The sequence below is a fragment of the Armigeres subalbatus genome, chromosome 2, assembly GCF_024139115.2.
Source record: "Armigeres subalbatus isolate Guangzhou_Male chromosome 2, GZ_Asu_2, whole genome shotgun sequence".
NCBI classification, from domain to species: Eukaryota; Metazoa; Arthropoda; class Insecta; order Diptera; family Culicidae; genus Armigeres; species Armigeres subalbatus.
In genome coordinates this window covers 321,905,805-321,919,302 of record NC_085140.1, presented here as the reverse complement: position 1 = coordinate 321,919,302, position 13,498 = coordinate 321,905,805, and the positions used below count along the sequence as shown (strand labels likewise).

Here is a 13,498-nt window from a genome sequence, read left to right as displayed (position 1 = left end):
TTTCTCGGAATATTGACATGTTATGTTCTACAAAGTTGTAGCGTAGCTTATTCCAATCAATTTCGCTAAAAAAATTCTATGTAGCTCTTAAGTTGGCTGATTTAGAGCAATTTTACCTAATTGGATTAGGGTGTACCTTAAAAAAAACAGTATTTTTGATCTACTTTTTTGTTTTAGATTTCTCGGAAAAGTCGGCTTCCGGTGACTTTTAGAGCTCAAAAAATGCAACTTTTGATGGGTAAATATGCTCAATATCTTTTTCCGATCAAAAGTTATAATCGTTTTTCTGTCAAAATTACATTTTTTCCATAAGTTGATATCTCCGGTTAGGGCAGACCAAAAAAATATATTTACACGGCATTTAAAAGAGAAATTAATATTCTTTATTATGTCAAAAAATTGGGGATATGTTATTTTTATCTCAAGTTTTAAATAATTTTACTAAAATCATGTTTTTCAAATAAATTAATATAACTCGACGGAAGAGGATACAGACGATGTTATTATAGCAAAACACGTGTTTTAAAAAGCTCCAAAAGTCTTCAGAAGCTGACAGTCGTGAAAAATAAAAAATCTACAGCTTTAACACTTTTTATAAGTTTTATCATTATCATCGTATTGCAAGATTTACAAGAAAGATGCATTTTCGGTCTGAAGCATACTTTTAAGAAACAAAGTTTGTTCTATAAAGTTGTTCTGGATACTTGGGCCCTTATTATAATGTTACCGAAAAATAGGGTGGGCCATTTTATAAAAATGTGATTTTTTTTTTTATTTTGCGGAATATTGACATAAAATGTTCTATAAAGTTGTAGCGCAGCTTTTTCCAATCAACTTTGCTGTATAAACTTTTTATATAGCTCTTAAGCTCACTTGTTTAGAGTAATTTTACTTACCAGGATTAGGGTGTCCCTTAAAAAACAATATTTATGATCTGCTATGAAGACTTTTGGGGATTTTCAAAACGCGTGTTTTGCTATAAGAATATCGCCTGTATCTTCTTCCGTTGTCGAGTTATATCAATTTATTTGAAAAAACATGATTTTAGTAAAATTGGTTAATCTTCAGATAAAAAAATAACATATCCCCAATTTTTTGACACAATAAAGAATATTAATTTCTCTTTCAGATGCCGTGTGAATATATTTTTTTGGTTTGCCCTAACCGGAGATATCAACTTATGGAAAAAATGTAATTTTGAAAAACAATTATAACTTTTTATCGGAAAAAGATATTGAGCATATTTACCCATCAAAAGTTGCATTTTTTTGAGCTCTAAAAGTCACCTGAAGACGACTTTTTCGAAAAATCTAAAATAAAAAAAGTAGATAACAAATACTGTTTTTTTGAGGTACACCCTAATCCAATTAGGTAAAATTGCTCTAAATCAGCCAACTTAAGAGCTACATAAATTTTTTTTAGCGAAATTGATTGGAATAAGCTACGCTACAACTTTGTAGAACATAACATGTCAATATTCCGAAAAATAAAAAAAATATTTTCTAATTTTTTTCATATGATGGGCCACCCTATTTTTCGGTACAACCATAATGATGGCCTTACTATTTCGAACAATTTTGTAGAATGACATTTTTTCTAAAAAATATAGTTTTGGCGTAAAATTCATCTTTCCGCGTAAATCTGTATCCTGGACCATAGTGCAGTGTACATCCCATTTTGCCTTTCTCGTACAACAAAGTTGTATCGAAAGGCTATATGATCACTCCCAAAACGAGAATTGTTCGAATTACTGGCAACAGGTTCCATTCGACGCGGAATCCTGTCCCATTGCACGATGGGCCACGCCGGGAAATTAGGAGGAAAAAAAATATTTTCACCTTGAAGATGGTATTTTGGGAACAAAGAGTCTTCAGCAAAGTCAAAGCTTATTATTTAGGCTTTATTTTGAATTTACAATGTTGTGAAAACTCATATGTGAATATGTACATTATGTGGAAGATATTGATTTGAAAACTGTATTAGAGGTAACTACTTTCCCTTCGATGGGACTCGAACCCACGACCCTCAGGGTCAATTCGTGGAGTGGCAAATGTTGGTCAGTGATAGGCGGCGCTGTTTCAAAAATATCGACGGTGATAGCGGTACACACCCGTTCTCCTGAATTAGTATAATGTACGCCTCCTGATTACTTTAAACATTTTGTTTTTTACGAATCAGGCGGAGATTTCGGTTTTATACAGTTCATTTTAATTTCCTCGTACAAAAAGCCATTTTTTGAAATGGCAAAAGAACCTCAAATTCCCTCAAATTCCCCAATTCCAAAATATGCAGAGCAATGCTTAGCCATTCCTCTGTCTAACCCAGGGAGAAATGGATCCCCCTTTTTCCCCCATTCAAAAATACAAACATTTGAAAAAGGCGTATTTTTTCAAGAAAAATAGTGATATCTCGGCAATCCAACAATGCATTCACTTGGTTATGTTACCAATACGTGCATTTTTAATACTCTAAAACCTTGTAGAAGACGTCACTTCGATAAAAATTAAAACGTAAAAGTTACGATCAAAATATTTTTTTTTAGGGTCACCCTACCATTATTATTTGAAATTATCATAACTGATTATACAAACGACGTACAACAATGGTTTCTTCAGCAAAGTACTTCAAAATTAAATGAGGAACAACTTTCTTGAATATCGTACAATGCTAAAATTAGAATTATAGAAGTTAAAAATATTATCTCAAAATGTAGTGGGACCACCCTATTGCAACAAACTTCACAATAAAGCCTAAATAATTAGCTTTGACTTTGCTGAAGACACTTTGTCCCACACTGACACACACTGAAGACACATATCATCTTCAAGGTGAATATAATTTTTTCCTCCTAAATTCCCAGCGCGGCTCATCGTGCATTGTTCGATCAGAAGTTATGACCAAAATATCATTATTATAAATAAAACACGCTAATACTCATTTATTTTTTTTTTAATTTTTTACGCGAGATAGGCACCACACCGGTAGGTGGATTAATCAAGTTTTTTTTAGAATAACTTTAACTTAGCATAACATCGATCTTCAACAGATTTTTTTGTGTAGGTTTCCGGAGTTCAATTCACAATGTTTGACAAAATATGCCACACCTCATTATGACAAACAACATTATCTCGTGTAAACGAAAATATGTAGCTCAATAATATCAAATGTTGATAAGATAGCAAAATGAGTTGTAGATATGATTGATATAAGAGATAAAAGATCAGACGACTTGATGTGCTAAACAACACATCATTTAATTTGACAAATATAACTTCGGTTCGGAAGTCCCTAGTTCCGAATTCAAATTTGATAATACGCCGACAATATATCGAAAATAAGAATGGTTAAAACCTGGAAGGGAGATCCAGATACAACCCACAAAAATTTAACGTTATGACGCAGACAAATTATCAAGCGATGAAGAGAATAAATTAATATGGGATGGGCAAAGGAAATCAGTGCAAGAATATAGTGCGGTGATGTCAACTCATGTGGGGTAGATAACGAAGCACGAAAGAAAAAGCAGAATATTTTTGACAAAGACTAAACCGACACACCGGCGCTGCAAGATTGTAGTACAAATTGAGATTTGCAATTAACCTCGTACGATGTGTACAGAGTACCTGGCGATGCAGGGTAGGTAAAGAGAAAGTTTCACAACAGAAGCATGTTGAAGTGTTGAAATTTTAAATGTTTAAATTTTTAAATTTTTTAAATTTTTAAATTTTAAATTTTTAAATTTTAAATTTTTAAATTTTAAATTTTAAATTTTTAAATTTTAAATTTTAAATTGTTAATTTTAAATATTTAAATTTTTAAATTTTAAATTTTTAAATTTTTAAATCTTTAAAATTTTTAAATTTTTAAATTTTAAATCTTTAAATCTTTAAATTTTAAATTTTAATTTTTAAATTTTAAATTTTAAATTTCAAATTTTTAAATTTTAAATTTTTAAATGTTAAATTTTTAAATTTTAAATTTTTTAAATTTTTAAATTTTTAAATTTTTCAATAATTAAATTTTTAAATTTTAAATTTTTTAAATTTTTAAATTTGTAAATTTTAAATTTTTAAATTTTTAAATTTTTAAATTTTTCAATTTTTAAATTTTTAAATTTTTAAATTTTTAAATTTTTAAATTTTTAAATTTTTAAATTTTTAAATTTTTAAATTTTTAAATTTTTAAATTTTTAAATTTTTAGAATTTTAGAATTAATTTCTGTGGATAAATTTCATCATATAGTCCTGAAAAACCTGTAAGCATACTTTTGGTTAGATTTCTGGAAGAAACATCGGAGTTTTCATACTAAAATCTAAGTTATTGTGATCTAATAAGTGCCGAATACTAATGGTTTCCATCCAGGTTCATCCAGGAATTCCTCCGCCAGGAATTCCTCCGGAAGTTCCTCTAGGAATTCCTTAGGAAGTTCGTCCAGGAATCCAAAAAAAATTTAAAGGCTATCTTTTTTTTGCGAAGATCTAGCCTTCCCAATGTTGAAGCTGGATTAAATTTATTGGCAAATATTGACTCAATACAATGCCCCTTTTTAAACAGCAGTTGGAACTCCTGCAGAATGCAACTTGTATCTCCTTCCTCGTGAATAAGAACAAATCAAGACAAAATTTTCAAAACGACTTATCTGCTTTTGTAAACAAAGATTCAATCGACGATTTGACGAATCTGATAGCTCTCCCAGGCAAACCAACACCATCAACAGGTAACGGAATCTTTCACCTACCGATTGATGGTGTTGGTTTGCATGGGAGAGCTATCAGATTAGTCAAATCGTAATTTGAATCTTTGTTTACAAAAGCAGATAAGTCGTTTTGAAAATGTTGTCTTGAAATGACACTACACAGAAAAGTATTTCATGGTAACAATTACTATTTTGTAGACTACGCCATGTTTTTAAAACAACCACAAATGTTCAGTTATATTAACCTTACATTCGAACAAATTCACCACTGATTCAGTTCATGTAAGTCCACAGTTGATTTTTACTGCGCGCATGGTAAAATCAGACGGGCTTGTTGTCTGCTGAAAATCGTTGGTGCGTATTCTTAAATTAACCCTCGGAATGGTAATTTCGACCGCAACATTTTTTTGCGTGTAAAATTTTAGTTATTTACGCCTCATTAGGTGGCGCTTGCTGTGATGAGGAATAAAGCGTCGCCTTAGTGATTGGGCGTCTAGAGCAGGGGGAGAAGGCGGAGCACTGAATCCCTACCCGAGATGTGCTGGTTCTAAAATGTAAACAACAGTGTTAATTCTCTACCACCTTTTTGTTATGGCGAGGGAATTTTTATGCACACTTTTGTTTTCGATATTTTATCAAAAAAAAATTTATCACTCAATCATGTAGCAATATGACGATGTGGTATGCTTGAGATACCTGCTTGATTAAAGGGACTCGAAAAAGAATTTATTTGCAGTAACTAACCGAAAATAAAAATGTTCGCATTAACGATTGCGCCCTAACAGTGGTTCTAAGCTTCGATGCAGAGTACACGAGCTTTGTTCGCCAGTGACAGGCGTATGAGGCCCTTGGTCTAGAGTGCTAGAGTGGTTGACTGTTAGCTCCTTTAGCCCCCGCAAATGATAAATTTACGATGAGTCAAAATGAAGAGTTACGTCTGTTTGTCTGTGGCTTAGTCTTCTCCAAAAACCGATTTAACAAAAACCGAATAACTCCAACATAGGGGAACGGTTCGCCACTTCATCTCATAGCTCCTATTTCCATCCCATCAAAAACAAAGCAATGGAAAAGAATTTGGTTTGTTTATTATTTTTGTGATTTTTTTTTCAGCTGTGTGCACGCATGTTGACAAAAAGAAGCGACGAATTTGGTGCCGTATTTCTTTGTTTAGCGATGAGATGGATATACATATGTACAGTGAGATGGAGATCGGAACGTTTCCCCTATTTACTTTTGACAAAATAAATGAAAGTTCGCTTAAGTTAACAATTAATATTGCAATTATTCAAATCAAGTTACACCTAAGCGATTTACTGTGTATTTTTTATATTTGACTGACATTTTTCATATGCATAGAAGGGGGCACAGAAAGCTTCCAATTAATAACTGGGGAAATCCTAATAGAATATCAAGTTTAAAAGCAGGCCAAGTTCCAGTTGGAATGTAAAGCCATAGAAGAAAAATAAGTTTTCATATGCTAATGAATGCATAGAATTGTTCAGCCAAATAAAAATATCGAATATTTTATTTTTACCAGCTAAATCGGCGAAGCATTGCACTTTAAAGCACACATCTCCACTTCTAAAGGCTACAAACTAAAAAATTATCGGAGAAATCCGTTCTGAATTATATCCAATTCAACATTTCCAACAAATTATCACATATAGATAAAAGAATGTTCGTATCAAAACAGTACGTTGACAACCTTGAGGCCACATGGCTTCGAATAACTGTTTGCATCCAAATGTGCAACCAACCAAAACCAGAAGAAGAATCTCAAAGGCGAACAAAACATCTCAGAACAAAACAAGCGAACATTTTTTTTTCCTTTTCTCAACTGATTAAAGCCAGAACTCAAAGAATAAAATTCGGTTTAAATAAATTAGGTTTATTCAACTGTCTAGATTAAAAACATCTTTTTTCCACTTGTACGTAACAGCATGCAATCACTAATTCATTCAATCGCGTTTGCTCACTTCTGTCCAATAATTTCTCAGTCTTAATCTCAACTTGACGAACCGTCTATTCCTCGAACTGATCGAAGGCATCGGATTCCGGTGCGCGGTAGTGGTGAGCTGGGGCTGGGGCTGCGTGTCCGTATCCGTGTCCACCGTGTCCTCCGTGTCCGTGTCCGTATCCACCATGGCCGTGCGCTGGAGAGCATGGAACGTGGGCAACGCTGGGAGCGCATCCGACCAGCAGGTTGGCACCGCACTTGGCGTGTGGGGCGTGCACAGCGTAGGTGTGAACTACTGGAGCGGGGGCAGCGTGTCCGTGTCCGTAGTGTGGTGCTGGGGCATGGTGGGCTGGAGCTGGTGCGTGGTAGGCCGGAGCTGGAGCATGATGAGCCGGAGCTGGAGCGTGGTAGGCTGGAGCTGGAGCATGGTGAGCTGGGGCCGGTGCTGGTGCGTGGTATGCTGGTTTCGGGTAGTTGGGCATGGCGTTGGTCGCGGCCACAGCGAAAAGTGCCAGGATGATGATCTTGTTCATGGTTCCGGTTGAGAACTAGACTTTGTGTTCGTACTGACAATTTGATGAAGACTGATGGTTGAATGCATCGACGCAACTGGGTTTTATAATTGAATTTTGCTTACTGCAAGAAGTTCATTTCCATGCCAAACATTGTACTTTGGCCCACGAGGTGCGGGCAAACGCAGTTTATGTTTGGCCGACAAAAATCATTCGTTTTGCATTGTTGCGATTTTCGAGTTCCAAAATAGCCTTTGTAGGTTGCGTTGCGGTGTAAGCAGTGACATGAATAATCAATTTAGTCGTTTGGTAAATTTTCCATTTCAAAACTGCAACATCAAAGGCTTCAAATTTATTCTAACTTATGATAATTTTCTGATGGATAAATTTGAAAGGAGCCTCTTAGAACAAACTTATCTTTTGCCGAAAATGTACCTATAATCTGATTGGGACTCCAACTGATTATATTATAGTATATTATGTTCGTTGATTAATGAGAAGAGTTTATTTCTTCTGCGCAAGTGTAGAGCATTTTACAATGATATAGAAAATGTTTTTTCATTCTTAAATATTTTCCTGACAGAATCAGAGGCGAAGTTCATGCAAGAAGAATTTCATATTGAAGTAGAGCAAGCGGAAGGCATTTTAGTGACGATATGAATCGAATATCATGCTTCAATTTTAAAAAAAGGAAAGGGAAAATTATCAGCATGGAAACCGATCTCCCTTCGCTGGAGAAAGAAACGTGTTTCAATTCGCTCAAATAGCTCCGCGTGTCGATTTCCATCGACGAGAACTAATTCTAAGGTCTAAATAGAAACATATAGTCTATTGGTTCATGCTGCAGTTCGACTTAGTAAAAAATCAAATAGATTTTTTTCGAAATCCTGGGCAAAGTAGTTCATGCCATTTATTGTAAAGTAGCCTGCGCTGTTTATTGGAAATAAGTAACTAAGAAGTTCCCCTGGAAACCATGGTCATTGCAATTCAATCGAATTCAAGTCAAACCATTCTCAAGAGATCCATCAAGCGAGCAAGATGTCCGAACTGAACACCGGGTTTGCTGCCACGTTTCCAACTGCTGATCCACAGAAACACGAAATGCCGAAGGAGAAACCGGCCGTTGCTAAGGTAAAACCAGCCAAACATCCAAACCGAGCCAAACATCTGCCGGTACAGAAAATGATTGCCACCGCCATCAAGACTCTAAACAACTCGAAAGGATCGTCTCTGTATGCCATCAAGCGGTACATCGAAGCGAACTACGAGTGTGATATCGGAAAACTGTCACCTTTCATAAGGAAATCGCTGAAGACCGCCGTTGACAGAGGCACCCTGATCCGAACAAAGGGAATCGGAGCTTCCGGATCATTCAAGTTGCCAAAAAACTTAACCAATGAAAAACGAAAGAGGAAGGAAACCATCGGAACGCCGGACGCCGTTAAGAAAAGGACGGCTTACAAGCAAATTGGTACCACATCTAAACTGCCCAACACTCCGTTTCCAAAAATTACTGCTTCTACTGGAAAGGTTTCCCGGATGGGAAATCGCTGTTGAAAAAAAAATGTGAAAAATTATTCTCAACAAAGAGCTTAGCCGTTTTAAAACTATCGCATTAATTTAATGAAAGACAAAATAATTAAAAACCAATGCATTGTACATTCAGCTCGGAATAAATAGTATCAATTTAAACAGCACTCTCTATTGATTAATTATAGTCTTCAATACAATGATGGATATATTATACAGAAAGAATAGTTTTTTTTTACTATTAGGATCTGGGACGATTAAAGTATAAACCTAAAAAATGCCCATAATCACCGATGCATCTCGCATTTTCAGTGGCACAAATCTCAAAGTTGAAGCAATTAAAAACCATTTTTCTCGCGCTTCGAAGAGGTTCGGTTGTGGGCACCGTTCGGTTATGGGAACCCCTACGTATCTTTTGACAGATAACAGATGCTGTCATTCTGACAACTGTTATTAGTTTGCCATTGTAACATGATATTTCGTGCTCAATATCAAACCGGATGGGGATCTCTACTTTGAACTAGGAACAAATCAATTTTGTTTTACGAAAACAAACAACACGAAAGTTTTTTTTGCCTTTTCAATGTGTTATAAATTGAAGTATTTAATTCAAAAAAGTGAGTTCCAATGCATATTTATACAGTAAATTTAATCTATTGAGTTTCAACAATGACGATTGCCATTAAAATTTTAGCGCGAAATTTGTTTTCTTCATTTTACAAAAAGGCTGCGAAATTCGGTTGTGGGCACCTTTATTGGTTCGGTTATTGGGCACCCTGATTTTATTGACAAATCATTCAATATCGCTTGTCATAAGACGAGTTTGTACAATCGCATTTAATTCCACCACTTAATTGTACCTTGACAGATACGTATTTCGACCTCAACAGTAAGGCCGTCTTCAGTGTCTCGTACTTGACTCGACTTAGGTACGAGACACTGAAGACGGCCTTACTGTTGAGGTCGAAATACGTATCTGTCAAGGTACAATTAAGTGGTAGAATTAAATGCGATTGTACAAACTCGTCTTATGACAAGTGAAGACATTCCACTAAAAAGCTCAAAATAATTTTCTTAATTCAATATCGTTTTAATTGTCCCCTAACTTATTTAAAATGACGTTTTTATGCAGTTTTTATAATTATTTAGACATAGGTATTTGATTTGAATAATGAGTGTAATTCATATTTTTGTTCTTTGGGTATGTCTAGTTATTATATCCACACTTTTTGGAACAAATCGTTGACTGATTTGCCAGCAACAAGTTGCATTCGACGGGGAATCCTGTCCCATTGTTTCCTATTGAAAATTGATCAGATCGTACTATTGGATCAAAATTTATGTCCGAAATATTAATTTTGTAATGAACGAAAATGGCACCATTATCGCTAGGGTGATTAATCAGGATTTTTTTGACTGTAAATTTTGACCGTAAATCAATGAAAAATTGAAACCCATTTACTAAAGTGCGATTTTAGACTTTTCTTATGCGATTTTCTTCAATGCACCGATGGATCTGATTATTTAGTGCCTCCTGGCTATTAGAATGATAAATTATTCCTTTTATTTAAATGTGGGTGGTTTCTATTCATGCTTCTTTATATTTAGCTGAGTTTTCAAGGGTGCCTACAACCGAATCACAAAATTGAAATGTCCAAAAATTCCATTCCAGTCCATTTTTTTTCAAACCGATGAACTCAAACAATTTTTTTCGCTAGTAGTAAGGTTATTAGTCTAACATAGGTATATGAATGTCGGCATAAGATCAACTATGCCCACAATCGAACCTCTTCCCCTATAAATTTCGGGAGTCGTACCGTACCAGATACTCCCGTGAATAAATTCTGAATAAATGAAATGTAAAAAAGTCAATAGTATTAAAAGATACACTTCCGGCCAAAAGTTTGGGTTCACCCTCCAAAAATATAGGCAAAAGTTTTTGGCCGTATTTTCGCCGTCTTACATCGGATTTCGGGTATTGGTAGCTCAATACAAAGAATATAAGTAGATCTTGCATCGTACACACTTAAAATAAATCGCAGATTTCTGTGAAATTTCACCGAAATCTCAACAGCAGAACTGTTCGGTAAAAATTTTACAGATTTGTTGGTGGTTTTGACAGTTGAACAAAGGAAAATACCGCAGAAAATCGGTGAAATAGTTACCGAACAAATCTGCTGTTGAGATTTCGGTGAATTGAAGCAAAATTCACCGAAATCTGTGAAATGATTTAAGTGTGTAGGTATTTTAAACTAAATTTTTTTATTTTACATCTTCCAAAATATTATATTAAGATACACATTTTTTTAAATTTCTGTGGTCATAGTTTGTTGATTTTTCTCAAAATTGAGGCCTCAAAATTTCGAAATAAAAAGTGGAACGGAACCCAATTTTAATCATCTCCAATGCATGATGAAACTTAGGCGAAAAAATCTTGTTTTTTTAATCAAAATGTTTATTCAAGTGCATGGTATGCATCGGCCAAAAGTTTGCAACCTCAATCCACTATAACCTAAAACCTATTTTTTGAATAATAGAAAAAATAGCAAAGGATGTTAGAGCTATTTATTTAGAGATATTGTTCTAATATCAATGACAAAATAGACAATACAACCACAATACCGTATTCAAATTACAGAATTATTGCACTTCAATCTCCTAATCATAGCAAAGTGTGAATATTGTCTATGACAGACAAGTAACTACACTCTGTATGATGATTCTGCTTTTATTAAATATGATAATAGTTGGAAACATAGAATACCGCGCTGAAACAATTTTGTTTTTCAAGGGTATTGGGTAGTTAGTAAGACTAGTAACCAACATTTAAACAACAATGTGCATCATTTGTTGTTAGTTACACAATCATCATCCAGTTCGATTCAAGCAGTGGTACGAAAACGAGTGCCATTTTGAAAAAAATGGGAAAGGCTAGATCACACGAGGAAAACCGCCTTTTCCGAGAACGGTAGACGGAAAAAGCACAAATGCACCACTTCGGAACGTCTCAACAATTTAACAGAGTTGCTGAACTATGATGGATTTACTTCATATATTAATGCATTTACTACATAAATTAACTGACGCAGGGAATACTAGTATCCGACTTAGAACTAGAAGAGGGAAACCATTGCATTTCCATAAAGCCAGGTAAGAAAATGACAGATTTTTAAAGGCTGAAACTATTTAAGAAATATTTCACTGTCATGAGACGAGTTTAGTACAATTCCATTTAATTCCACCAAATCGTAATACTTTTACATATTGAGGTCGTTCAACAACGATGTCACAGGTTTTAGGGGGGAGTGGTTCTAAGATTTTGCGACACTACTTATATTAGGTATACAAAAAAGGTGAGGGGGTCTATAAATCTCAAAAAGTAGTGGATGTCATATTTGAATCACCCCTATACGTATTTCGACCTCAACTGTAAGGTCGTTTTCAGTGTCTCGTAGTTGACTCAACTCAAGTCTGTTGACTTGTAAGGTCGTCTTCAGTGTCTCGACTTGAGTCGAGTCAAGTACGATACACTGTAAACGACCTTACAGTTGAGGTCGAAATACGTATATGTAAAAGTAATACGATTTGGTGGAATTAAATGGAATTGTACTAAACTCGTCTCATGACAGTGAAATATTTCTTAAATAGTTTCAGTCTTTTAAAATCTCTCATTTTCTTACCTGGCTTTATGAAAACGATGGCTTCCCTCTTCTAGTTCTAAGGGTCTGTCTCATTTAGAGAATTAAACTTAAAAGTGACAGTTCAAAAATTAGCAAATAACACGATCATGAGTATGGCTGGTGCTACCCTGCAATTCCAATAAGACATTAAGGCAAAATGATGCAATATGTGTCAAAAGTAATCCTAATCTGCGAGCAGGGCTATTTAATAATTATTGAAATGTCACTTTTACGTTGAATTTTAGTTTAATTCTCCAAATGAGACAGAGCCTAAGTCGGTTACTAGTATTCCCTGTGTCAGTTAATTTATGTAGTAAATTTATGAAGTTAATGCATCGTAGTTCAGCAAGTCAGTTAAATTGTTGAAACGTTTCGAAGTGGCGCATATATGCTTTTACCGTCTACCGTTCTCGGAAAAGGCGGTTTTCCTCGTGTTATCTAGCCTTTCCCATTTTTTTTCCAAATGGAACTCGTTTTCGTACCACTGCTTGAATCGAACTGGATGATGATTGTATAACTAACAACAAATGATGCACATTGTTGTTTAAATGTTGGTTACTAGTCTTACTAACTACCCAATACCCTTGAAAGACAAAATTGTTTCAGCGCGGTATTCTATGTTTCCAACTATTATCATATTTAATAAAAGCAGAATCATCATACAGAGTGTAGTTACTTGTCTGTCATAGACAATATTCACACTTTGGTATGATTAGGAGATTGAAGTGCAATAATTCTGTAATTTGAATACTGTATTGTGGTTGTATTGTCTATTTTGTCATTGATATTAGAACAATATCTCTAAATAAATAGCTCTAACATCCTTTGCTATTTTTTTATTATTCAAAGAATAGGTTTTATGTTATAGTGGATTGAGGTTGCAAATTGCATATTTGATGACAATTTATTTGGATGTACTCAGGAGGAAATTCACGGTATATATGGTTGCATATTAGTGAAATATCGAACGCAAAATCAATAAATTTGTAACTGCTATAACTTTCGATTCCCTAGATGAAATATTTTGAAATTTTCTTAGCAGACGCCTGGATATTATATCTTTCGAAAGGCGAGTTCAGAATGGATGGACTTTTTTTTTCGTTAATAACGGTCACAGGCACAC

The 13,498-nt window shown here is 34.6% G+C and overlaps 2 protein-coding genes across 2 annotated transcripts; one reads left to right on the top strand and one right to left on the bottom strand.

Annotated features, from left to right (window-relative positions):
- Positions 1-6,658: 6,658 nt before the first annotated feature.
- LOC134216826 (vitelline membrane protein 15a-3-like) lies at positions 6,659-7,186 on the bottom strand. Its single transcript, XM_062695620.1, has one exon. It carries the CDS (start codon positions 7,184-7,186, stop codon positions 6,719-6,721), a length of 468 nt encoding a protein of 155 aa, XP_062551604.1. The 3' UTR covers positions 6,659-6,718.
- A 1,017-nt stretch (positions 7,187-8,203) lies between these two features.
- Positions 8,204-8,722, top strand: LOC134209910 (histone H1A, sperm-like). The gene has a single exon (XM_062685931.1). The coding sequence runs from the start codon at positions 8,204-8,206 to the stop codon at positions 8,720-8,722; it is 519 nt and encodes a 172-aa protein (XP_062541915.1).
- Positions 8,723-13,498: the final 4,776 nt, after the last annotated feature.

Bases quoted from the DNA above. Each gene is read 5' to 3' on its own strand.
- LOC134216826 (XM_062695620.1), bottom strand. From the start codon at position 7,186: ATGAACAAGATCATCATCCTGGCACTTTTCGCTGTGGCCGCGACCAAC.
- LOC134209910 (XM_062685931.1), top strand. From the start codon at position 8,204: ATGTCCGAACTGAACACCGGGTTTGCTGCCACGTTTCCAACTGCTGAT.